The sequence below is a fragment of the Lonchura striata genome, chromosome 19 (genome assembly GCF_046129695.1).
Source record: "Lonchura striata isolate bLonStr1 chromosome 19, bLonStr1.mat, whole genome shotgun sequence".
NCBI classification, from domain to species: Eukaryota; Metazoa; Chordata; class Aves; order Passeriformes; family Estrildidae; genus Lonchura; species Lonchura striata.
The window spans coordinates 6,232,064-6,258,100 of record NC_134621.1 but is presented as its reverse complement, the minus strand read 5'-3'; the positions used below and the strand labels follow the sequence as shown (position 1 = coordinate 6,258,100).

Genomic DNA, 26,037 nt, shown 5'->3' with positions numbered 1-26,037 from the left:
TTCACTTTTCATGCTGATACCTGGAATTACAGCCCTACTCCACAAACTCCTGGTTTCTTCACATCTGTCTTCTTCATTGTACAATACAACATGGACAAGTATCCCAGTAGATACAGAGTTTCTATTTACTGACAATTTTAAAGATGGTCTAATACTTCATTTTGTCATATTTATATGATTTAGAAGGCATTAGGGAATGGGCTGGGAAAGTGAAATGACAATGTGATAGAAGGGACACAATTAAGGCCTTTGCTACCTAAAATACAAAAGCAATTGTAATTTGAAATAGTTAAGGCTTCTAAACAAAAAAAAAGTCTGGGTTTTTCATTATTTCTGTGTTCCTTTGAGTTGGTATCCCTTGTCAGAGACAGAATTTCTGTAAAGCATTCCACAAGGTTTCCCTTCAGGGAAATGCCTTCTGTTTTCCTGATGCTTCAACTTTCTCTGAAATAATTTATAAACAGATAGATATAGAGAGACATATATATAAAGTGATTATATGTAATTATATAAAAATGTAATTTTCTGTCATAGATAGTGCAAAGTAGTTTAACTGCCAGTTTTTTGCAAAAGCTTCAATGTAATACTTCCACCAATTTTGTGACATAATCAAATGGTCTTGTAAATACTGGATATTGTTTTTTTCTCATAAATTATGTTTGATATATAGAGGCAGCTCAGGTTGAAGTCAGCAAGGAAAATGGAAGGATTATGTCCTCCTGATTTTCGTGGTAGTGTTACTAATAAACTGTGGGCCTCCCACACCAGTGATTGTGTGCTGTTGGTTAAGATATTCAGAAAAACATTGTGTGCTCTGTGAACAAAACTTCTGAACAATATTATAGTATTATTATTATTCTTTGTAGATATTACAAAGAAACAGGATGGACATTTTGATGCACCCCCACACTTATTTATGAAGGTGAGTTGAATATCTAGAACACTCTTTGGAGAGTTGATTGAGGACCTTTAGTTCCTGCTGTGTGTAAACCAGACCTGAAACTCTATTTACATCCTGGCCCAGCCCAAGTATTTCTGCTTGTGTTTTCCAATCTGACCTCCTTGATATAAGCAGAGATGGTAGAACAGATATTTCAGTCTGCTGCTTTGGCAGTGTGGGGGTATGTTTTGTTCCTGACTCATTAAATTCTTTGTTTTTGCTGCTGTTCTGTGATTCTTTAGGTAAAAGAGGTTGATGCAGCTGGAGAGTGGTTTAAAGAAGGAATGAAATTGGAAGCTATAGACCCCCTAAACCTTTCAGCAATATGTGTGGCAACTATCAGAAAGGTAAGAAAGCAAATGTGCATTTTGGGGAGGCAAAGAGTAATCCTTTTCCCCTAACCTTTATTCAGGCATGAAACAAGAAGCTCAAAACCAAAATTAGGAGAGCTCATTCACACAGTGAATGGGGTATATCTGTAAATTGTTTATATACAACTTCTATGAAAATGTGCTCATGTAAATTTGACTTTAATCTCTGGAAATTCAGCCTTACCTTTAATGAGAATGTATTTTTGAGAGGAATTTGCAGGAAAATATTCTGTTAATTGTACCAAGTGTTTTGCAACTGTTCAAAACTAGACCTTATTTTGTTGACTTGCAGAAGTCTATGAAGATATTTTAAGGCTGTCCTTTTTTAGTTTGATTGAAAGGGAGCCAATCCATGTGAAATCTGATTTAAAAGAGAAACTGTAAAAACCAGCTTAGCTGAATTGTTTAACATTTCCAGTGAGGAGATTTGTTATGATTTTGAGTAATGGTATACTGAATATCCTTGCCAGCTGGAGAATAGACTGAGTTATAAAACTTTAGAAGTACAGCTGATGTTCACAAGAAAAGTAAACTAGAGATCAGAAAAAGGAAATGTTGATCTCATAACTCTGCAGTTATCAAAGGTACATATAACAGTTGCATTCAGTCTTAGGGACAGGTATGATTTGGAGGGTTTTTGTTATAATTTAATGTCCTTCTAAGTGTCCTTCCATTATTACTGAGTTGCTTTCACTCTTGAAACATGGCATGCTTTCTTTCTAGCTTTCTCACCCAGCTGAAGGTATTTAATGTGAAATTTTGTTTCTCTTTACCAAGGTGTTAGCAGATGGCTATCTTATGATTGGGATTGATGGCTCAGAAGCAGCAGATGGGTCTGATTGGTTTTGTTACCATGCCACTTCCCCTTCTATTTTCCCTGTTGGTTTCTGTGAAATTAACATGATTGAACTAACTCCACCCAGAGGTACAGGTAGCATTCTGACACCTTTTATTGTGAATACTACTCAGTGATACTGTATGTTCCATATGCTTTGTTTCTTAACTCAGCCTATAAAATTCAGGTCACTTCTTAGGACTTTCTTAAGTCTGAAACAAATACAACAGCTTTACTTTGAAGTAATCTAAACCAGATGTCACCAACTTTTCATTTAGTAAAAGTTAGATTGTTTATTGGCTGAAATAATTTGCATTTGCTGTCAGAAATTGAGGATTCCACTAAGTCAATGGAAAATGTGGAAGTCACTAAAAGGGCTCTTCAGAAAGTGTCACTGGTTGGGAAGTCCTGGCCACAAAAACAATTAATGAACACTAAAGAATCTCTGGCTAATTCACAACTACACCAGTCATTTTTTGGAAGGCTATATACAAACTTGAACTTCAGGACTGTACAGTAAATAAACCCCTCTGTGAGGAAAAGCTGTCTGTTCATAAGCACATGTGCCTACAGAAGACTTTGCCTCCCTTTTCCCATTTTTTTGCCTTGGTCTGGCACATTTTAAGAGGATCATCGCTGTATAACAGCAGATGTCAATGATTTTCTATGGCCTTTTCCCTCCATTCTCATTCTTACAGACTTCTACTTGTATTTAATGAATTATTTTTCTAGGTAATAACTACAGTGTAATGCAGCATGAAGAAAATAATTTCATACCATTTTTGTTGTGGTACAGTGACAACTCTGTCACCCTAGAGTGTGTGGAAAGTGCAGTCATGCAGATTTAGTTTTACTTTTCAGTCAACTCATTTAGTGAATTTATTGTCTAGAAATTCATGGGCACCAGCATCCCTCAAAAATCTGAGGTGCAGACTCTTGCTATGAAAGTTTTTATGGAGAAAATGCTTGTATATCAATACATATCAATCACATATATGGAACTGATGAGACAGAATAGGAGAAAAACTTGCCTTTTGGTTTCACTCCTGAAACACTACTTTCAGAATGTGGATTTTGTTGTTAGCACATTTGTGATACTTAGAGTGTTTCTTGTATCATGGCAACCTAATTCTTTACCTCCATGTACATTTTCACTTTTATTGCAGTTTTTCCTAAGTCCTGTGTTATCAGTGAGAGGTGATTATAAATCACACGTGCAATAATCTAAAAGTTATTTGGAAGATAAATTACTAGCAGTAAAATACAGAACATAATGCACATTAGCAATTTTAATAGGACCAAAGTGATCAAAGCTCCTTAGCTCTAACAAGGAGGGTACTTTGCTTTCCAAATTATGGGCTGGAAAATGGACAGCCTCTTAATTCTGCCTGGTCTGACAAGGCCCACATGCACATTTCCTGTGTGTGATGAACTTGAGTACAAATATATTAGTGTAGCAGAGGAATGTTGCATTGAGAAGAAAATCATTAATATGCAGAACTGATACAGTATTGCCATTATTAATTAACTGCAGCTGCATCTGTTCATGGAGATATTCCATAGCCAGTGTGAGCACTCTTATTCAAGTTGCATTTAGTATTGTGGATAACTTCAGTTTCTATGAAATCATTGGACTTTGCAAAGCTTTTTCCTCCCAGACTTCTTCATCCCATGCTGTAATCAGTAGAAGATGAAGATGCTTAGGCATTTTGAGAGATGGGATTGAATTTTTGGGCTGTGGGTACTGAGAGTGGCAGCCCTCTGCCCCCACAGAGATGAGATCCAGACCTCTCCTGTAGCTCCCACACTATGCCCAGTGCACTGCAGATTTTCAGGATGTCCATCACTGCACACTGCTGCACAGAAATCCTCCAGGCTATTGTTTCTCCAGCTAGAATTAGAGAATTATTAGTTTAATTATTAGTTAAGTTGTTATAGTTGCTCAAAGGAAAAGATATTCCTGTGTTTTATGCATATTCAGTAGCAGCTACATATCTTTTTGAGAGATTATTTTCTTCCCTTTATAATAGCTTTTAAAAAATCTTCTAATTTTCCATATTACGTATTACTGCTATTTTTACCCTTATTAAACTTTTAAAATATCCATGTTTATTCTTTCCATTCTGTTCCTGACAATTTAAGTGTTTCAATAGTGGAGCTATTTCCCCACAGGGAAGAAACTGGATGTTCTCAATTCTGTGATCTGTTCTGGGTCATTTGTGTAGGGCATTTGTAGACATAAGAATCTGCGTGGACAAAAAACTTCCAGTTTAAGTGATTAATCTTAACTTAAATGATATCTTTTATGATACCCAGTGCTTCATTCTTCTTGTTAGTTGCAAATGGGCTATGTTGAGGTGGCTTTTTGTCCCTTAGATCAAAGCTCAGAGAGTGGAAGTTTCTGCTACTGATGTTTGACTTTTGTTGGTTTTTTAGCTGTAACACACTCCCAGTGTGCTATTTTTGCTGTTGTTAGTACACATGAAGTTTGCAGTTGATGAATGAAAATGTTGTTTAAAATTCACAGGTTATGCAAAACTCCCTTTTAAATGGTTTGACTACCTCAGGGAAACTGACTCAATAGCAGCACCAGTAAAGCTCTTCAATAAGGTAATGAAATCATGCATGTTTCTATGGAATTAGTATTTTCTTTACATTTTTGCATAGTGCATGGGATGGACCCATTTGTTAAATACGGTTTTGAAAAGCAAAAACTTTCAGAGATAAGAACCATTTGAGTAAACAAAGTTGGTTGTAGGAATCTGTGGTATTGATTCCAAGATTGTAGAAAGTCTCTGTCTGTCAGCCCCGCTGCCAAAGCAGAAGCCATAATTGGTCTGTGCTGGTTTCCAGGTTGTTTATTCTGTTTATCTCTCACATGTTCTGCTGCCCTGCCCAGCTCTGTCCTGCAGGGCAGCGTGTGGGGCTCTGCCCTCAGTGGGATGTGACAAACATTAAATACCAGAAACTCCCTGGGCTGGATTTACAAGAACGTGCCAATATCTGTCACCTACGTTGGACAGTGTGTCCCCAGCCTGAACCAACAGAAAAATGCCAACACCACAGTGAGACATGGAGGGCATGAAGAAGGAGAAAAAGGACAAGGCACACCCAGTCTCCTCCATTTTGTCCCCTTTGGACCCCTTAGCTAGAATCCTAACATTTTAGTTTTGCACCCATGTCACACTTAATTATTACTTATATCAAACACTCAGAGCTTGTAATTCATCCTGTAAGATTGAAAACTCTTTTCCATGGCCAGAGATCACAGCCAGTGTCTCTGGGGGCTCTGTCCAGGGGGGTTCCTGACCCCTGCCAGGGTCCCAGACCTTCCAGGGCAGCCAGAGGGATGCCCTGGATTCCCACAGTTGGTATCTCTGAAATGTTGAGCAGATGCAGAGGTGCAGGAAACTTCATCAATTATACATTTTTTTTCTATATGAAGTGGATTGAAATCCCTGTTTCACCACTGTGCTTAAACTATCTTGATGAACATGTCTTGTTTACTGACGTTTGCTGCCTTTGCTTCCCCAGGAAGTTCCAAACCATGGGTTTCATGTTGGCATGAAACTGGAGGCCGTGGACCTGATGGAGCCTCGCCTGGTGTGCGTGGCCACGGTGACGCGCATCATTCACCGGCTCCTGCGGATCCACTTCGATGGCTGGGAGGATGAGTATGATCAGTGGGTGGACTGTGAGTCTCCAGATCTGTATCCTGTGGGATGGTGTCAGCTCACTGGATACCAGCTCCAGCCTCCAGCGCCCCAGTGTGAGTTCTGCTTTGGCAATAGTGAGAATGAACTTAATGGGGGCTCATTTTCCTAATTTTTACCACTTAGGTCCCCAGGCACAACAAAAATAGAAAAAACTCTTCCTAATGCCTGGAAGTTCTAATTCACAGTTCTAATCTTTCCCACTTTGACTTCTAAAGTACTTCTGAGTCTTTACTAGTCTGAGTTTTTTACTGTTTTTCAATGCCAGAAGATGCTGATTTGATGCCTGGAAAAAAACTCTTGTCAGCTCTGGAGGAGCTCACTGAGAATTTATATTTCTTTAAGACTGCCAGTGCATCTGTTTCACCTCCTGAATTTGGTGGAACTCAGCCTCTGCAGAAGCTGTATCTAATTTATTACATCACAACTTGTCCTGTCAGATCAAGTGAAAGTAATTGATGAAATGCATTTCAAGAACTGTTTTTTAATAAGAGGGTAATGAGCAAGTTCTTGTGAAGTAGTTTAATGCAAATTGGTTTTCCACAGTAAATTTCTTTCTTTGTTCAATCACTAAGGAAAAATTCTGTAACTGTGTAGCAGCTTTGACACATTTTAAAGTGTTTTTTTTTTTTAAATAAGCATAAATTTTGAATTCTTCATTTTTGCAGCATCAAGAGATAGCCAGTCAAGTTCATCCAAACAGAAGAAAAAAGCTAAATCACAACAGTACAAAGGACATAAGAAAAGTGGGTGACAAAATAGTGTTTGCACTTTACCTGATGTTTTAAAGTTTGTGGTCTCTACCTAAGTCCCTGTTCTATTTATGCTTAAAGGTGCAGTATGCCACAAAAGGAACTTCTTCATTGAGAATAACTATTTTTTTTATAACTCTTGATAGGGTAGATGTTGCTAATTATAATAATCTATGAATTGTAGATGGACAATGGTTAAAATATTTTTGTATTCTGACATAATTTTAGTTAAATAATGTATTGGCTGTGTATTGTATTGGTAGTTTTACTGTGCTGTACAAAATACTTGGGTATCAACACAGTTCTCTGCAACACAGATGAAGGAATAAGAGCCAAGTTACTGGAATGAGGTGTAGAAAATTTAAATTAGCATCTAACTGGCTTCTCTTTGAAACAAAAAAGCTACTCATTTACCAGATTTTTTGGTTTAGGCATCAATGTCAATTAAGCTTTTGTATTATTACTTTCAGAAACAAACAGCATTGCTGTATGTGGCTGTTCCTGTCACAGTAAAATACAGTAATGACATTTTTAAGAATGTGCAGTGTTCAGGTACTTTCCACAGTAATTCATTCCCTTGGAATCAAGTTGTTGAAATATAAAATTAGCTTGCTTAATTTAATCCTGTTTCCATAGTGTTTTGTTGTTGTATCAAACTAATGTGGGGAATTAAAACCTTGTTTTCCTGGTGAGTTTATGAATGGATCTATTAAGGCCAATTGAAACCTTCTTCCCTAGTCATTGAGAATACAGCCTGTGCTATGTTGATCTTTGGGGATGAAAAGAAATTGGCTGGTGAGTGCCACAGATAAAACAGATGTCTTGGAAGTTCTTAGAACCTCCTGTTAAGTGCCTCAAACATTGCACTGATTTTCCTTTCTCATGTTGGAGGAGAAAAAACAGTAAAATCCAGATCCTTTTCAGAATTTTGCAGCAGTATTTTTAAAATAGAATTCAGGTACTGGAAAACTGATTTGAGAATATCCAGGGAAAGCTGTGAGTGCTGTTGCTTTAAGATAGGGAAATTCAGCTCTGGTAATGATAATTACCTTTGTGTAAGACACTTGTTTTTGGATAATTCTGCACTGTCTGAGCAGATATTGTTTAGCAAGCTGTTCTAGACCATCATACTTCTTACCTTATCCCTTTCCTATGCCTCTGCTATCTGTCTTACAGTAACCCAAACCTGGAAAATTAATTTATCTTACTTAGTGGCATAGGAAGCTTTAGTATAGCTTTAGAAAATTCAGTCTAGGGAAGTTTGTTCTTCACTTCTTACTAACCTAAGGTAAATGTTGCCTGTGGTAGCAAAGAAAATTTCTGATTGTGTTTGGGACTGTTTGCTCAATACTAAGAAATCCTCTTAATCACCAGAAGATGAGAGAATGACATCATGAACAGTTAGAGCCAGCTGCCTCCTGTATAGGTTTTTTCCTAAGTAGGTTATGGCAATGGAAGTGCTGAGTCACAGGAAATAACACTAAAAATGTCTTATGAAGCTTTTTCTTGTTCAGCACTTGTAAATAAAATAGAAAGTTATTTTGTAAAGGAATTCAGTCACAAAATGATACAATGCAGCCATGATGTTTTTAGGTACCTTGTAAAGTCACCACAGATGATTAACAAAAAACTGTGTTAGGTTCGTTTTAGCAGGGCAAGGTTATTTCCATCCATTTTTCTCATCTGCTCACAACACAGCCCAGGATGTCATGGATGTCACTGAGTCATTTGCTGTGTGTAATGATGCAGATTTCTGCTGCAGTGTCCCCTCCTTCCTGGGAGCAGTGGGAGTGCACATGTTCAAAGCAGAACTGATTGCATCATAAAGACCTTGGGAATGTTTTTGGGGATACTTGAGAATCTCCCCCAATTCCCTTTCTGACAGTGTTTGTTTCAGTCAGTATGCTTTTGTGCTGTGTGCCTGCTGCTCAGAAGGCTGTGCAGGTGACTTCTTGAAGGATAACTTGCCCACATGCCCAGACAATTAATTAATAATGAAGATGCAATATTTGCTGGTATTATCTGCTTCCTCTTGGGTGTGTATATCAGAATAAGGTTACTGAAATGATAATCTGACCTCTGTATTTTCAAGGTTGGGATTCTGTAGACACTATTCTGCCTCATTAATCTCTCTATAAGGCTCATCCTAAAGTTGTCTTATCAGCTTGCTTAAATATTCTTATATCTTTAGAATATGCATAATCAGTTAACTTTTCAGGGCTGGGCTTTTGTTTGTCTATCTGACAGTGCTGATAGGACTGAAACATCAGCAGCTGCAGTTTTGTTGTAGCTGAAAGCATTGATTTGTGTTACAAATCCTGTACCCTCAATACCACAGAGAACATGCCTTGAGTACAGAATGGGAGCATCTTGGTGATAAGGGAGAAACATGGTAATTTGTATGGGAAATGTTTTAATAACACTTTTTCATAAATGTGGTGTTTAATAATTCAGGGTCATTTTAGAAGATTTTTTGCTACACACTGAAATAGTTACTTGTGCTTGTAAGGGACTGTAAACAGGGGGGAATACCATTCTAAGGGAATTAAGAGCATGTATTTTTAGAGGTGTTAAACTTTGTCTGGAGAGGATTATTTCCCCAGAAGCATCCTTCTGTCTCTTAGGCACACACACTGAACAACTGCAGCCTGAAAGTGAGCCAAGATATCTTGGGTGTCCAGGCAGAGGAATGTATGTGACTGTGCAGTGTAGCTGCAGCAGAAGTAGCTCACAGCATTTGTATTTCATTGATAGAGCATGAAATAAGTGGATCATGATATTAAGCAATGCTCTTGTAGTCCTACCTTATAGCCTTTAGAAATCAGGGACCACAATGTGGCTGTTGAGAGCAATACTCCCAATAATAACTAAATGGTGCCATTGCACAGGCCCTAGTTTTTGAGACTGGGTGAATATCAATCAGAGCCATTTCTCAGTGCACAGTCAGAGTTGCCTGATGCACTTGAACTCCAGCATTTATTTTAGTTTGACTTGATGTTTAGAGAGGAATAAACCAGTGGGAAGAAACCTGTCAGTTTGTCCAGCCCACCCATGGCAGGTGAGGTGCAGAGGAGCTTCTCTGGGGATGATGAGTTGATTCCTCCTCCATACTGAGCCCTTCCAGCACAGACAGCCCCCGAGGCCCTCCAGCCTCCCAGGAATACCCAGGAGTTCAATCCTAGCCTCCAGACAGGTAACTGGTCACAGCAATGTGTCACTGCAGAGTGGGAAGCTGTGCTCCAGGGTGTCATGTGCTGACTCATCCAATCTTTCTTTTTTCCCTTTTTTTTTTCCTATGAATTTTAGTTGGTTTAATTTTTTTCTGCTAGAGAGCTTTTCATTCTCACTGATTCACCATGTCATTGAATTACTCATAGCAGAGGGTTGCAGCTGGTTTAGAATTTCAGAGGAAGAAGGATGTGGGTTACTGAGAATCCCTGAGGGGCTCTGCAGATTGTTAAAATACAAAAAATGCACCCTGTAAAACTGAATGGTAATGTAGATCTGGGAATATTGGATGTAAGTAGGTCATTATCGTGTATTATCCTTTGCAGAGAAAATAACTATATGCTATTTTTGTCTTTGTATCAGAAAAAGGCAGTTATTTGGGAAATATCTTTGGAATATGTTATTTGAAATTCTGTGGATTATTTGAAATTCTGTGGATTACTAAGAAAATATATTTGAAGCAGTGTAATTGTGTATGAGTGAGCAGAGAAAAACTCTTAAAAATTAATTGGCAATATTGAAGTAGATTAAAATTTTGCACTTCTTTAAGTATAGTTTACATAATGCAATCTTGAATTATACAAGTTCACTTCAAGGATCTGGTAGTTTTTCTCTTCCCTTTTCCTGATATCTCTGGCAACATAATGAAGCAAATTATTGCTAGCAAACATATTGTGGCAATAGGAGCTGTCAGACAGGCTGGATGATGCTCTCCCTGCAGGACAGTTGCCAGGTTGACAGATTTAGCTTCAGATTTGCTTGATTACTCCCTTAAGCTTGCCTTAGTCTGCACAGGCTGCCCTGTCAGCACTCTCTACTGACTCTGGAATACATCCAGAACAGTTTCTCTTGTCCATGTGTTATCCATCAACAGACTGGGGAAAAAGGAGCCCACATTTAGGCCCTGAGGAAAACTTTTATTTTGTGTACCTCTCAACACTTCTCAAGGACCTCTTTAGTTTCACTTCATGTTCCTACTGGTATGTACATGCCATGTTTAACAGAGCCTTTAATGCCAAAGAGAAGCCTTGCTTACAGGAGAGTGTTCTGGAACATCTATTTCTGCACAATTGTTCTTTTGTGCCAAACCTGCACCTGCATTGCATTTCTATAGTGCAAAGACACACAGTCTGAATTTCTGTGTCATTAGAGCTCACAGTTCCTATGAAACCCCCGTGTTCCTTGGTTTCTGCTACTCAGTGATTAATTGAGGGGATGATTATGATTAATTGAGGGCAACTTTTCAACACTGAGTTTTGGTAAGGCTGGACAAAATTAATTTTGTTTGTGGTGTGGTTAGCCTTGTCATTGCCCAAATATGTTTGTGTTTATATTGAAACCAGCAAGACCATACCTTTTCAGTCTCTTGGAAGGAGGTATCACCTTGGTACCATCTAATGAGTTTAGAACATGTTTGAGATTGGCCAGAACTCAATTATTAATTATGTGCATATTCCTCAGCATAATTCATTGCCTGATGTTGGAGTAGCTGTAGGACACGTGCAGACACAGTGCAGGGGATGTTTGCATAGCTTTGAGTGGAGTCAGTGGAAGATTAGTAAATAAACAGTGTCTGTTCTGAAGCTTCTTGTCCATGGGAGATCTCAGTAAGGGTTCAAACCCAATTCTTTCCCCTTTTGTATTGTCATGAGCACAGGAGAAAGGTTCAGCTCTTCACCTTGGTTTGTATGAAGTGGTTTTGCTCTCTAGCAAATTCCTGGTGCTGCTTTAGGGTACATAAGTGCTTTGCATCTTTCAGTCATCTGAAATGATCTCTTGAGCACTGAAATTCACCTGTTGGACTGCTTCATTTTTAAAAGAACCTACAGCTAGCCTTGCAGAGGAGGAGAGAGGAATCTCTGTTCCTGGAGATTCACCCAACTGTGGAGCATACTGCTCTATTTGTATTGGTTTTGGGAGGTTTGAATGTCATGGTATCAGACACAATCTGTCTCTGTGTCTTGGCAAATCACTGAGATGATATAGAAAGGAAGTACCTGGCCAATCTACATTCCTTTTCCTTCAGTTGGATGACTTCCATTAGTTTTCCTTTTCCTTGTTTCAAGCAATTTGGTGTGTAGCTGTAACTCAGCTTTTCTAATGGAGGATTGTAGTTAAAAGCTGGATAATAGGAACAAAGTAAGATATCATTAAATATCTAAATGTTAGAACTTTGGTTCAAGTGAGCCAGAGACAATCCAAATCATGGCAACTGCTGTTACTTCTCTGCCTGCAGGAGTTTCCTGCTCAGGGGAGAGAAGGAAAACAATGTGCATGGTGGGTTGGTTTGTATCCCTGACCTCTCTGTAGCCTTTGCTCCAGGCATTGCAGCCACTCTGACCAAGTAGCCAGTTGTGTCTTTATCATTTAGGCAGCATTTTTTTGCCCCCCAGGGATCAGGAATCTTGGTTAGAGTTGGGCATGATGCAGGGAAAAGTATTTGGGAGAAAAAAATAAGGAAGGCATTGTGGGCTCTGTAGGTAGGAGGAGGAGCCTATTAAAGAAAGATGGGGAGAGCTTGCATTATGCTGCAGCAACTTTGACATCTTCTACTATCTGGATTTTCATATTTTATTTTTATGTAGCTCAAGAGCTTTAAAAAGAGCTTTTAAAAGAATAATCAAATAGCTTTAAAATTACTGCAGGGTATCAGTAAGCTTATAGTTTAAAAATTACTGCAGGGCTGTCAGTAGCAGCAGGTTCTGGATTGGGCTGGTTTCCTTTCACTGCATATTCCTGCATTTCAAGACAAATTGACAAGGTATATAAACTTTATATTACATAATTAGAAACTTTGATAATTTTCTCATTCATTTGGTCATAGAGAATATTTTTTTTTTGTATAATCAACCCTTTAATGTGGGTACTGCACCTTTAATGAACATTTACATGTTTTGTTTTCAGTGTTCTTTTCATTGTGCTCATATTTTGAGAATCACATCTATTTGTTAGTGAAACTGGAAAAGCAATTGTGACATTGCTATTCATATCTTTCTCTTAATCTCATTTCTATTTTATTTTGACAAAAATGTTTTGCTTTAATTAAACTTAACTTCTGTGATCTTAAAAATTTATTAATAGATTGAGAAATCTTTGTTAATATGTTTTGTTGTCTCAGAATGTTTGCAATAACTGGGCTAAGTAATTTGAATTGTAGGTTAACTGTTGGCCATTTAAAGTTTCATTTTCATTTGTGTAAAGACTAAATAGAAAGCAAAGTGGTTTAAAAATTAAAGTGGTTTAAAATACTCAGTTCTTGAGAAAATCTGGTAGAGAATATATTATTGTAAATTGAAATCTGTTAATATTAGAGCATAACTTAGGATTCCACCTGCACTCACAAAGTGCCTGTTCTCTGTGGGATCCTGAGTGTTAAAGCATCACTAAAATGCAGCATGTAAGAAAATGGGGAATCTGGGATGCTCCCAATAAATGATATAGATGTTTAATGTGAATTTTTGCTTCATAGTGACTTCATTACAGCTGAAGGAGGAGCTGCTGGATGGGGAGGAGTACAGCTTCCTGCAGGGAACCTCTGACCAGGAGAGCAACGGCTCTGCCAGCTACTACATCAAACAGGAGCCCTGAGGCAGCTGCAGGAGCAAGGGGCACAGCATTGGTGATAGGAAAAGAACCTTTCTCCAACACTGACTGATTCTATTCCCACTTGGATGGTGCAGTTCAGGTGACTGTGCCTGGGGTGCTTTGCTAAATGTAGATGAATTAGACTCAGTCCAGAATTTTTTGGAAGGGCGGGGAAACTATTTTAGTGAAAAAGATTTTTCAATTTATTAAAAACAAAAAACAAAGGACACTTTTGTGTTGTATTTGAAGCTTTTGAAAGAATTTTGTAATATTTTCAAGTTCAGATTTATTGTGCATTGTTAACAAGAACTGAAATTCTAATTTTTTTGTAAGATTAAAGTTTATTCAGCATGATTGTGGGAAGCAGTTGGAGGAAGATATAGTTGCAAATACAAACGAACTGTCATAGCAAATGAACCTTTTTGGTACAAGTTGGGAGACTGTTAGACTCTTGTGAACTGCACTGGTCATGCCTCTGGTTTTTTAATTGTGAAAATAAGGCTTTAAAGCCCTGATTTAAAGGCATAAATTATATACGGAAGACAGTCCTGTAAAGCTCTACTCAGTGAGTAGCCCCAAGTGCAACGGAGCCATCGCCTGAGGAAGATTTTAACTTTTCAAGGTGTTTTTATTTAGTTTCAAAGACCCTTTTTTTGTATAAGGTTTTTGTTTTTTTAACGTTCTTTAGGGTCTGATTCAGTGCCCATGAATATCAGTAGCCTTGTCTCTGCCGACTGCAGTGGGCATTGGATGGGCTCTATAAAGCTCTTGTCTGTATATGAATGTCTGTAGTCATGGAATGCTTCAGCAAATGTTTACAGAGCCCTATGCCAAACTGGAACTTCAGAAAATTCTCTCATTGGAAGATTAGTTGTAGCTCTGAATTTTGACTGAAGAAGCAGCTTAGATGGACAGTCACTAAGGATTCCCTTGGTAGTGGGAAGGAACTTGTGAGTATTCTTATGATTTTTTTTTTTTTTCCATTCAGAAAGCCTTTAATGTTTCTTTACCATCTTAAGTATTTATCTCTGGTCGTTCAGAACTGATGTGCCACATGGTTTCAGGAGATCTGAAAGAAGCCCTACATTGTGGGTTAAAAATTAGTTCAGTCCTGCATAGCCTAGTGTAACATGGGACTTGAGAACAGTATCAAAATCACATGGTTTTAGTCTGTAATTCATAAATTGGATTTGCCTATTGCCTGGAATTCTTGTCTCATGTCAAGCATCCCACTGGCCCCAACTGGTCAACTTCCAGATTTTTACAAGGCAAAAGTCACTTAAAAGGGTGAAAATCACGACCATTTAAACACAAAGTATTTTTGCAGGAGCTCTTCATAATTTGGGTTTTATCTTTCCATATTTTTAACTTTTGTACATTTTTTAAATGGAGTTGGTGAGGTAGTTGATCAGCCCTGCAGAGCTGTGACTGGAAGATTGTGTATCAAGAGCTTTAGCTTTTACCAGTAAGGTTCATTAACTAAACTCTCAGGAATTATAAGTTCTATAAGTGCTTCTGGGTCTTCACAGGTCCCCTTCAGAGCAGTACAATGATCATCTGACTCTTGACCATAAATTAGGGCTTAAAAAAATTGATCAAAAATTACTAAGATTTGTATCCTACAGCCTAAGGAAATGCTTTAAGGATATCAACCCACAGAGCCCCGGGAGACCATTTTTTGTATATTGTTGTTTGAGCTAAAAAAAAAAAAAGTGCATAGAAAGTTGAAAACCAGCAATTTGATTATTTTCTAAAATATTGCTCCAACTTTAGGTACATAGTATTGGTAATATACACAGGTTTACCTCATTCTATGCAAGAGGGATTAATTATGTAAAGTTTTGTATTTACTACTGGAAGTAAAACGTGCTGTATAGTGTAGGAATGTCTGGAATTCATTTCTCCCTTACTGGTAAAATTTCTTACATAATGGCCTGGTTTTAACAACAGCTTCTTCTATTGACAGAATCTGTTACTCTGATTACAAGAATCTATAACTTCAGATGGTAAAGACATTTTAGCTCCCTAAAATAGCCATAAAAAGGACTTTGTTGGACCTGGTAGTCTTCAACAGCTTATCTCAGATTCTGACCCACCCATGATGTTTATTTTGAACAGCCTATATTGGAGAACTAGGATTAGAGACCATTGTAGTGACACTTTGAGCCTTGATTGTTTTCCTGTGTTCTCAATTTAATCTGCTGTAAAATCCAGCTCTGCAAGCATTGATTTCATTTGGTAAGTATAGCACTATTGATATATTTTTTTTTTTTAATGCAACAACTTGCAGGTTGTCCTATCAGCTGGAACAAGGTTCTCAGAGTCTTGCTTTCTTCTCTCATCAACAGCTTCTGACTTCAGTAGAAAAACTGTTGCATTAATTAGTGTGCCATAATGTAGATGGTCGGGCTAGTTAATGAGTGAGGTGCATTGCCCAGTCACTAAACTGAATATTGCCCAGGCTCATCCCTGATTTTAGAGTCAGTCTTTAAATGTCAAGAGGGAAAATTAGTCTTAATATACTTCCTGTGCTGGGAGAAATGTAAGAATCTGTTCTAAAGTCTGTCAGTCTTTAAAATATTCTGTTATTCATCAAACACTAAAGTCTGTGAGGTGATGTATGTTCTCGGGTACCCATGTGACTTGAGCAGTTGGTGAAATGCCTTTTGTGTCTCTGAGTTCATAACATGCCTCAGTTGTGTAACTGTCAGGAGCAGCGACACCTGTGCTGAGCAAACCGTGGAAGAGCTGCTGGAAGTCCTGGGCTGAGGAGCAGCTCGGGAGAACCTGCAGGTGCTGCCGGGGCTGTGAGCCCCAGGGACCCGAGGGCTGTTCCTGCGGCAGCTCCCTGGCTTTGCAAAGCTTCCCGTGGCTCTGGGATGCTTCTCTTGGCTCTCAAGCTGTGGTACCTGCCTGAGAGAGCAGCAAATGTTGGACACCTAAAACCTTCAGTGGGGTTGGACTAATTCTGGCATTTGGCACAGCAGGTTTTCCTGACCATGAGGCAGCCCAAGCCCTGTCCTGACTTGGCTGCTGCCTCTTTTCTTGTTCCAGATCTCTCTGCTGATCTTTATTACATTATTTTCAGTAGAACTCTCTTAACCTGTTCCTTGCTGCATCTGAGGAAAGCTACAGCAGTTATTGATTCCTTGTTCTACAGATACTAACACGGGTTTCAGTGTTTGTTTTGGGTTTTTTATTGTTGTTTTCTGTGATGTGAATACCCTCCCTTGATCTTTGTACGATGGTGCTAATACATTTGGTAACAATCCTTTACTGGGAAGGGATTTTTTAAAACTGTGATTTCAGATGAATTTTTCTTCCTTTTGATTTTTTTTTTTCATATTTAAAATGAAAAGCCACAACCATTTATACAAAAAAGGCATCAGCTTTGGCCCCTAGAAAAATGTTGGGGCAGGAATCAAGAATAAACAAATGGGTTTTTACATAATTTCTGTATGTATTTGATATATAGATCAATATCTGTACAAATTTAATCTTTTATTTTCTTGGTAATTTGTGTGGTCAGTGAGAGAGTATTTAAAGCTTTCTCATGCAATGTACATAACTCAGTGAAAAAATGCTTTTGGAAAAATTAATGTTACTTTCATTTTTACAAGACTGCAGATTTTCAGCATGGATGTGAAAAGCATTAAAATCATAACTTTGTGTACAAGATGAAAATAATTCACTAAATTTGCCTTTTTTACACAAAATAAAAATGATTAAAAGTCTTTTTCTGAATAGTGATCGTTTTGCTTAAAACACTCTTAACCCTATTAAAAATGCCCACAATCTGTAAAAACGTGAGTATTTTACAGAATTTTAAAGTATGTTGGTGTGACAAATGGTATAGGACCCTGAGCACAAAGTAAGGGGTTAGATAAGAAAAGGTGAATTAAATAAGTGTTTCAGAGAGCAAGCTTTGCACTCAGTCTCATTTCATTTACTGTTAATGTTTGTGTAAGGAAGAAAATTTTGTGGTATCCCTTTTTCCCCTCTAGCTGCCTTGGAAGTAGCTCTTCCCTCCCTTCAGCTCTCCCTCTGCAAATTTGCCACTGCTTGAGTCCAACAGCTGTGGCAGGGTCACCTGTCAGTGGCTCCTGAATGACTAAAATGAATTTATGAGTATTTGAACAGGGGTCTATTGTAAGTGAATGCACTACAAGGAAGTAGTTCACACCCATTTATTTGACAGTCACTTTGAGCACTAAGGTAACTGTGCTTGCTCCCAGGGCAGCAGCTGGAATGAGATGAGGTGTTGGAAGGCACAAATCACTGTGGGAACCCATCACTCATAGATCCAGTCGTGTGCACAGGGCTTGAAGTCGATGAGCTCTGCGGGTTTGAACCACAGGTTGATCTCCTTCTGTGCACTCTCCACAGAGTCGCTGCCGTGGATGATGTTCCTGTGGAAGGAGACAAACATTGATCCCTATAAAAATACGCTTCCAGCAGCCTTGTTCTCCATTTGCAAAAACGTGGATGAAGCATCTAGAGAGGGAGACTAAGTTGTTATTTCAGGTAGTGTTCCAATACCCTCACCCCTCCAAGAACTAATTATGCCTACCAGGGTCACTCTACTGTTCTACAACAGCTGCTGGCAGAGCTTACATGCTGCTCTGGGGAGGAGCTGGACTGCAAACAAAGTCAGCTTTGTACCACTTTCCTAAGCAGCAGGTATGCACTGTGACCTGCAAATGAAATACCATCAGACTGAGGTCTCTACCACCAATTTTGGCTTTTTGTGTTGGCAGGTAAATAGTGAGTAGGAGTTGTTGAGTTTTTAGTATCAATTAACAGACTTGAGTACAAACCTTCCCACTTGAATGCAGAAATCACCACGGATGGTGCCAGGCTTGGAGTCTGCAGGGTTGGTTTCCCCTAGCATGACTCTCCCAGTTTTAACCACGTTGAGTCCTTCCCATACCTTAAGATAAAAAACACAAAAATTCTCTTCAGCCATGCTTATGCAAAATACTGACAATTCATATTTGCTCTACCATATTTTGCAAAGAAACAAAGGCTCTACCATTAAAGATAATAACCTTGCCTATATTACCTCTTGGGCTTGTACAGGTGACAGGGGAAAAAAATAACTGGAAGTAATTGTAAAAAGGACTATCAACATTCTTACTGGAGTGAAGGAGATACTTTACCAAGCCTCAGAGTTGATGTACAAAGCCAACTCCCAACCCTTTGTGTTGTGGTAGAACCAGGACACCCTGCTGAGTGTTCTCTCCTAGTTCATTATCACAACAGGAGATGCTACTAGAACACAAACCTTGTTTTGAGGGAATGTAAAAATTAGTGACACACAAGTTAGGTTTTTGTGTCAGAGAGCCTGACCTTTTTTTGCCCAAAACAGATTTTTTGGTGCAGAAGATTGGCTTTCAGGAATTTTGCTTTATAAATTTATATATTAGGTATTTTAATACCCATTTTATATATGCACTTTGCTTATTATATTGTAATTTCACTGTCTTAATTTTAATTAAGTTTTTCTTTTGCCACTTTTGGAATTAGGTAGTTTGCAGAGTATCTCTGAATATTCTTAATAATTTACAGAGCAAAACGAATATATTCAAGAAAGTAATCTTAAATGAAAATCAACTTACCATGGCCACAATAGGTCCAGAGTTCATGTATTTAACCAAACCAGGGAAGAAGGGGCGGTCTTTCAGGTCAATGTAATGTTGTTTGAGAAGGTCTTCAGAGGCCTTTAAAAGGACAGATGTAACTTTAAATATAATTTTCTTAATATTGAACAAAAATTTTTACAGGTGTAAGACTGTGGTGTTAGTGATTAGATTCACTAATAATGTTACCAACAATGCTGCAGCGCTATTGTGGCTATCAGTGGGAGCTCCTGCTGTAGCATTAAAGGAGTTCTTTGTGGCTGTGCTGGGGATTGTCAATATGATTTCTTGGCACGGCAGCGAGCCTCTGCGATAAGCAGAGCTCAGGATCCCAACACAGCCTTTCAGCCAAGGCCATTCCAGCTCCCAATCGGGCTGCATTAAACCTCTGAAGAAGATTCGGTGCTTTCGGAGAGAAGCCACGCGGGCAGGAAGGAGGGCCCGAGGCGCTCGGGCACATGCGCCCATCGGCTCCGGCTGCGCCGCAGGAGGCGCGGCGGCGATCCGCGCCGGGACGGGGCTGGGGGCGCGGCGGGGGCACTCACGTGTACGAACTTCATGGCCACGAGCCGGAACCCCTTCTGCTCGAAGCGCTTGATGATCTCCCCGACCAGCCCGCGCTGGACGCCGTCGGGCTTGATGGCGATGAAGGTGCGCTCGCCGCTCCCCGCCATGGCGCTGCGGGCGGCAGCGCCGTCAGCGGGACGCGCGGCCTCAAGGTCGGCGGCGGCCACGGCGGCACCGCCCTGCCGCGCGGCACCGCCGCGGACCGTCCCCGGCCCCACGAGCCCGGCCCGGCCCCACCGAGCCCCTCCGCCCGCGCCCCGGAGCGCCCGGCCCGGCCTCACCTGCCCGGAGCCGCCGCCGCTGCCGCCCGCGCCGCCGCCGCCGCAGGAAGGGCCGGGGGAGGCGGGCGCGCCGCGCAGCCCCCGCCCCGCGCAGAGGCGGAGCCGCCGGGCCGGCGGCGCTTCGGGGGCGGCACCGCCAGCGCCGGGCGGGACCGGGCCGCGGTCGCACCGCGCCGAGCCGAGCCGAGCCGAGCCGAGCCGAGCCGAGCCGCGGTCGCACCGCGCCGGGCGGGACCGGGCCGCGGTCGGACCGCGCCGAGCGGGACCGGGCCGCTGTCGCACCGCGCCGCACCGCGCCGAGCCGAGCCGAGCCGAGCCGAGCCGAGCCGAGCCGAGCCGAGCCGAGCCGCGGTCGCACCGCGCCGAGCCGAGCCGCAGGGAGCGGCCGCTGCCGGGCCCCGCGGCCGAGCGGCGGCTCTCGGCCAGGCCCGGCCGCACCTGTCGCCTCCGCCTCCTCGAGGTTATTTACAGACGCAGCAACTGTAGCTTGAGCCTGTAATGCACTGGAACGACGGCGGATGCCTAAAACAACTAAGTAATTTTTTACACAACTAAATATTTTTTCAGGATTTTTTTGCTGGGTTGGCTGGTCTCAGCTATCCCCGCGGCCTGAATGTTGGTCCTGTCAACCGGGCTGCAGCGCACAGCACGGCCACAGCTCCTCGGAAGAATATTTATCACAGAAAAGCAATGTGGAATCTGTAACACAGGAACATCATTGGTAATTTTATCGGGAAGATGAAGCCGCCGAGTGTCAAAACCGCACAGTCCCTGAAGCCGTGTCACAACATTAAGCAGGGAGTGTGTTGTTGCTTTTTATGATGTTTACTAATTGGCCCTTTCCTAGTTGATAAAGCACTTTTGCCTGTGCAAGTTATAATCACACACCATCACTGCAGCTGAACATCAGTGAAAGAAGTTCTGCAGTCCTTGCGTTGTCTTATTGAGGGGCCAGTTAGTGTTTTCTCAGGGTCAGTTAGTGGTTTCCACTGGACCTGCTCAGGCACCTCAGCCACACAGGAATGCTGGCCTCCATCTCTTCCCAGTCACATCGCATTAGAAACACTAATCAGCAGTTTCCTGACAGCCCCAATACCTCCAGATAAACCACATTTCTTTATTTTGCAGAACTGAGACATCTCAAGTAACGTTCCAAGCAAAGATTAAACTGCAGACTACTCATCTCATGCTTAGGTTTGTCACATAGTCCCTTTCCTCCAGCTTCTTTTAACCTAATGATTTATCTTCTGTAACACTGAATATTTTCAGAAGAGAAGCTCACAGCCTCACCTACAGCTTCATAGTTAGAAAATTTGTTCCCCCTCCTTATAATAATGAATTAAATATAAGACAAAATATTTTAAATTTTATTTTATTTCCCTTAAGAAGCAGCAAATATTGTTTTATTTTGTGCCATCTCTTTTTAGGAGCTCAATACCACCATAAGGTATCATAAGCTTTCAACTTTCACTGCATAGTTCAGTATTCAGATGCAAGAACTCACTGTGTGGGAAGAAAAATCTTAGAGCTTGAGCAACCGATTCCATTAAACTCTTGCTCTTAGTGAATAAAATGTTGCAGGGAAATAAATACATAATATCAATCCATACTTCCTCATCCAGTACATCCAGTTTTTGCTGTTGAAACTGAAACACCTTCTTCATTGTTATGACTTTACTTCTTTACATCATTAAATAAATACAAAATTATAAAGTCACTTCTGAAACAACTTATCCAAGGACCATTTGCTTTGTAGTTCCAGCTACTGAGGAAACAACAGTAATGAGAACACAACTAAACTATCAGCTGTTCAGCTGGCAGAGCAAACACCACTTATTGCTCTGTGCAGTATCAGAGAGCTGCTGCACTGAAGTGGCTAAAGGTAGAATCTCCCTCATCCATCCTCACATTAATCTTCTTTTCACATAAAAGGACATTTCATCAAGCCTGGCTGGTTAATCTGTCCTTAAAATACTACATAAATCCCATGTGGAAGGAAAAAAAAGCGAGTTGAAACAGTGTCAGTGTGGAGGCCAGTTGTCATTTTAGCCAGAGTTGAATTCTTTATGGGCACAGCATGTTCTGGGGAGAGAAATGGGCTTTTTTCTGCAGCTGTTTTAGGAATGGGGACACACTTGATATTAAGTAAATCCTCAACATTTGAGCATATTATCAATGCATTTACACACCATTAGTTGTCCTCTAATGTTTTAGAAAAGTTAACCTCTGACTCTGAGCCATTTGTGTATTTATTTACCAAATAAATTTTTACCCATTTTTTTTTTGTTTCCCAAAACATTCTCTGTGACTATCAAATGCTTCAGAAAAATATATGTTATCTGTTCTGTTTTCATCTCATATTTCTCAATCCCGGAAGCAGCTTTTAAAATGTGCAATTCATCTATAGTTTGACAGCTTTTAAATCAAAGGAGCAGCAAGCACCGACTCTATTTAATGTCCACAACAGAGCAAACTCACTGTATTCTGAGGTTTCTACCAGGGAATTCTTTGGAATAGCTAGAGGCTGGCAGCTGCTTGTGGACATGGGAATATCAGAAGATCCAGTCTGGGTGTTAATCATAGATCCACTCATGAGCACAGCTTCTATAATCAACCAGTTCTTCAGGAGTGAACCATAAATTGATCTCTGTCTCAGCACTTTCCACAGAATCACTGCCATGAATGATGTTCCTAGGAAAAGAAAAGGTGAATAAAAGAGTAAAGGAATTCTTAAAGTAAAGTAAGCTTCTTGTTTTGAAGTAATTCCTAATATGGACAGAAGCTTTAAGTAACAATAAAGTAGGAAAAGACACAGCATAGGCAGTGCCAGCTTTGCTTATTTTTGTCAATGGGAACAACTATTATTTGATCCCCATCCTTAGATACTAATATGTCATGGGCACAGGGAATGGCAGCTCCATGTGTAAGACAGAGAAGGATGGAGCACAGTTCCTGTAGATATCATGACATAACACTTGGCATTTAGTGCTTTTGGATGATACCAAATGTTTTAAAATTTACTTTCCAACTTGGACACAGAAGTCCCCACGAATAGTGCCAGGCTTGGAATCGAATGGATTGGTTTCCCCCAGCATCATTCTTCCAGTCTTAATCACATTAAGACCTTCCCACACCTTAAAGAAAAAAAAAATCCATTCAGATTATTAAATTTAGCAGCAGATAACTTATACAATCCATGAGAACACAGGGCTCTCCATCATGGCACAAATCACCATCTGAACATTTATCACAGTGAGAGAAATTTCTCTTAAATTATTCTGTCAGATTCTTGAAGCATCTGCTCACATGGTCCCCTTCTATTCAGTACCCCTCCTCACCTAGGGTGGGGAAGAGAACAATTTTCCATCTCAGTTTGACAGTCTCACAGAGCTGTCTGCTCATGGGAAAGCTTGGCCTCAACTATTTTACAAATACATTATCAAGGAGAAAAAGAGAGCTAAAGCTTAAATGTTGCACCATCCTTTTTCAGCTTCTTTAATACATGACATTTCAGGATGGGACTTTTGTGCAGGTTTACTGTTTCTCAAGGTCCTGGTTGTGATTCCTTTCTTCCCCTGCCCTCTTCTTCAAAAAACTGACTCAGAGGAGAGAAAGATTATGAGAAACGATTAAAGAAAAATATTCAACAGCACATCTTCCTAATCACAGTATTTGAATCCAGATTTTAAAATCCTTTAAAAAATAAACTAGCATTCAACAGGTGACACAATCTCATTGCAGGGAAGATAATCAAGCAGTGTGGTTTTCCTTGCCAGCAACTCACCATGGCTACGATAGGTCCCGAGTGCATGTACTGCACCAGGCCATCGTAGAATGGCCGGTCCTTGAGGTCGATGTAGTGCTCCCTCAGAAGGTCCTCAGAGGCCTGGTTTAAAAACCAGACAGACAGAGAAAAAAGCTTACAGTAAGAGCTTAGTGAAATCACAGAGATAAACCACAGAGCACTGGTAATGCTGGAACTTGCATGCACTTAAAAATTCAGTATTTCTAGCACCTTCCTAGGAGTACTTTTGGTTGATATGAATTTTAACTGTTTGCTTAACCACAACTAACTTAGAAAAGTTTTTGTTGACAATACAGGCAGTTTATGTGACCTGGGATTTGTGAGAGATACTCAAAGATATTTATTTGGCATAGGATGCACCTGAAAGAATACTCTCCTCAGACTAAGGGCATCAGGTTACTAAAATTAGTCTGCTTAGCATGTCTAAAGCATTTAGCCAGAGCTGGGAATTGGAACTTTTCCAAAAACATCCCAAGTACAACTTTTCAAAATTTCAGTTTTAAATGTTACAGAGGCCACATTTGTTGTTGTAGGATGGTGCTGTATTTGAAGGCTACAGCTTTCAAATATAAAAAAGAAGACACAGCAATTGAGGAGAGCTTACATGTATTAATTTCATGGCTACCAGTTTGAATCCTTTCTTCTCGAAGCGTTTGATGATCTCCCCCACCAGCCCCCTCTGGACCCCGTCGGGCTTGATGGCAATGAAGGTGCGCTCATCTATGGCAGCCATGATCCTGAGGAGGGAGAGAATAAAATTTGTTATTCCAGGACTGTGCAATCCCAGCCCATCCCAGCCCTGTCTGCTATAAGTGTGATTAGATTTCCTGCATCTGAGGGTCAGTAATCCATGGCCTCCAATGTTTGGACAAACCAGCGACCGCACACAGGTTTTCCTGCAGGGCTGAGTTTGAAGCAGTGGAAGAGTGCCAAGTGCAGGAACAATCAGCAAATAATGAAATCAGAAAAACTTTGAATGGAAAGGAAGGTAATGATCACCACGGATCCGTCTTCCAGTGCCGTGCAATAAATTAATAAATCAGTACGCACACAGAGTTTTCACCTGGAAACCAGCAGGACCAGAGGGGCTCCGAGCCCCGCGCTGGAGCACACCTGAATGGGCAGGTGAGGGATGCAGGGGCTGCGGGGAGGCTCCGCGGGGGTGCGGTGACACTGCCCGGGGACAGGGGGACCCTTCCCGCGGCCCCGCAACTCGGCTTACCCACAGGTGGCCCGGTGGCTGTGGCAAGCGGTGTCCCCCGCTGGTGGCGAGCGTGGCAGCCCGGACACTCCGCTGCGCCCCGGCTGTGTCTCGCAGCCCGCGTCCGCCGCTGTTCCACCGGTGGCTCTGTCAAGCCGTGTCACCGCGGGTTCTCACCCGGTTTAGCCGTGCCCCCCCCGCACGGCGGCTGCCGCAGTGTCCCGCCCGCACAGGGCACCGCTACCGCCCCCAGCCCCTTCCCGCGGGAACCGGGGACCGATCGCTGCCCGATCCCTGCCCCGACCCCTGCCCCGATCCCTGCCCCGATCCCTGCCCCGACCCCTGCTCCAACCCCTGCCCCGATCCCTGCCCCGATCCCCGCCCCGACCCCCGCCCCGATCGCTGCCCCGATTCCTGCCCCGATTCCTGCCCCGATCCCTGCCCCGATCCCTGCCCCGATCGCTGCCCCGATTCCTGCCCCGATTCCTGCCCCGATCTCTGCCCCGATCGCTGCCCGATCCCTGCCCCGATCCCTGCCCCGATCCCTGCCCCGATCGCTGCCCCGATTCCTGCCCCGATCGCTGCCCCGATCCCTGCCCCGATCGCTGCCCCGATTCCTGCCCCGATCCCTGCCCCGATCCCTGCCCCGATTCCTGCCCCGATCGCTGCCCCGACCCCTGCCCCGATCCCTGCCCCGATCGCTGCCCCGATCCCTGCCCCGATCGCTGCCCCGATCCCTGCCCCGATTCCTGCCCCGATTCCTGCCCCGACCCCTGCCCCGATCGCTGCCCCGACCCCTGCCCCGATCGCTGCCCGATCCCCGCCCGGGGAACACCGCACCCATCCAGCGCCTCTTCCCTGAGAGCGGGGTGCCGGGCTCAGCCCTTCCAGCAGTTCAGCCTTGCCTGCTGGATCACGGTTTTTATTTAACAAAAGACACGTAAGGTTATTGTAATAAAAATCTTGTTATCGTACTGTTCTGCTTGTATTTCCTCTTAAAAGGAGGTAATTAAGGTTGTTTGGGGTTTTTTTCTCGTTATACTGTATTAGCTCTTTGAGTCGAACGACCCTTCAACCATTTCACTGAGCTGCTTTGCCCTGAGCATTTTATTGCCTTCAA

At 41.6% G+C, this 26,037-nt stretch overlaps 3 protein-coding genes across 12 annotated transcripts in view; 1 reads left to right on the top strand and 2 right to left on the bottom strand.

Moving 5' to 3' along the window:
• MBTD1 (mbt domain containing 1) overlaps window positions 1-17,158 on the top strand; it is a 35,568-nt gene extending 18,410 nt beyond the window's left edge. For 8 of the 10 annotated variants that reach the window (XM_021555268.2, XM_021555258.2, XM_021555252.2 and 5 more), the window contains 7 exons: window positions 867-922; window positions 1,183-1,287; window positions 2,089-2,236; window positions 4,674-4,756; window positions 5,681-5,915; window positions 6,528-6,605; window positions 13,309-17,158. In XM_021555268.2, the coding sequence (XP_021410943.1) occupies window positions 867-922; window positions 1,183-1,287; window positions 2,089-2,236; window positions 4,674-4,756; window positions 5,681-5,915; window positions 6,528-6,605; window positions 13,309-13,427 (824 nt within the window). In that variant the 3' untranslated portion in view covers window positions 13,428-17,158. The remainder of the gene's footprint in view (window positions 1-866; window positions 923-1,182; window positions 1,288-2,088; window positions 2,237-4,673; window positions 4,757-5,680; window positions 5,916-6,527; window positions 6,606-13,308) is intronic. The other 2 variants (XR_002467778.2, XR_002467777.2) reach the window with 2 other exon arrangements.
• A 439-nt stretch (window positions 17,159-17,597) lies between these two features.
• LOC110484495 (nucleoside diphosphate kinase) lies at window positions 17,598-19,973 on the bottom strand. The gene is made up of 5 exons (XM_021555199.2): window positions 19,912-19,973; window positions 19,609-19,741; window positions 19,043-19,144; window positions 18,242-18,354; window positions 17,598-17,833 (listed from the first exon to the last, which is right to left on the bottom strand). The coding sequence occupies exons 2-5, from the start codon at window positions 19,735-19,737 to the stop codon at window positions 17,716-17,718; spliced, it is 462 nt and encodes a 153-aa protein (XP_021410874.1). The 5' UTR covers window positions 19,738-19,741; window positions 19,912-19,973; the 3' UTR covers window positions 17,598-17,715.
• A 1,314-nt stretch (window positions 19,974-21,287) lies between these two features.
• LOC116183102 (nucleoside diphosphate kinase-like) lies at window positions 21,288-25,110 on the bottom strand. The gene is made up of 5 exons (XM_031506381.2): window positions 24,939-25,110; window positions 24,321-24,453; window positions 23,696-23,797; window positions 22,933-23,045; window positions 21,288-22,602 (listed from the first exon to the last, which is right to left on the bottom strand). The coding sequence occupies exons 2-5, from the start codon at window positions 24,447-24,449 to the stop codon at window positions 22,485-22,487; spliced, it is 462 nt and encodes a 153-aa protein (XP_031362241.1). The 5' UTR covers window positions 24,450-24,453; window positions 24,939-25,110; the 3' UTR covers window positions 21,288-22,484.
• Window positions 25,111-26,037: the final 927 nt, after the last annotated feature.

Bases quoted from the DNA above. Each gene is read 5' to 3' on its own strand.
- LOC116183102 (XM_031506381.2), bottom strand. From the start codon at position 24,449: ATGGCTGCCATAGATGAGCGCACCTTCATTGCCATCAAGCCCGACGGG. The intron at 23,046-23,695 runs GTGAGTTGCTGG...TTTTTCTTTAAG, and splicing joins CGGGACCTATCGTAGCCATG to GTGTGGGAAGGTCTTAATGT. The intron at 22,603-22,932 runs GTAAATTTTAAA...TTCTTTTCCTAG, and splicing joins TTCTGTGTCCAAGTTGGAAA to GAACATCATTCATGGCAGTG.
- LOC110484495 (XM_021555199.2), bottom strand. From the start codon at position 19,737: ATGGCGGGGAGCGGCGAGCGCACCTTCATCGCCATCAAGCCCGACGGC. The intron at 18,355-19,042 runs GTAAGTTGATTT...TTTTATCTTAAG, and splicing joins CTGGACCTATTGTGGCCATG to GTATGGGAAGGACTCAACGT. The intron at 17,834-18,241 runs GTTTGTACTCAA...CTCCTTCCACAG, and splicing joins TTCTGCATTCAAGTGGGAAG to GAACATCATCCACGGCAGCG.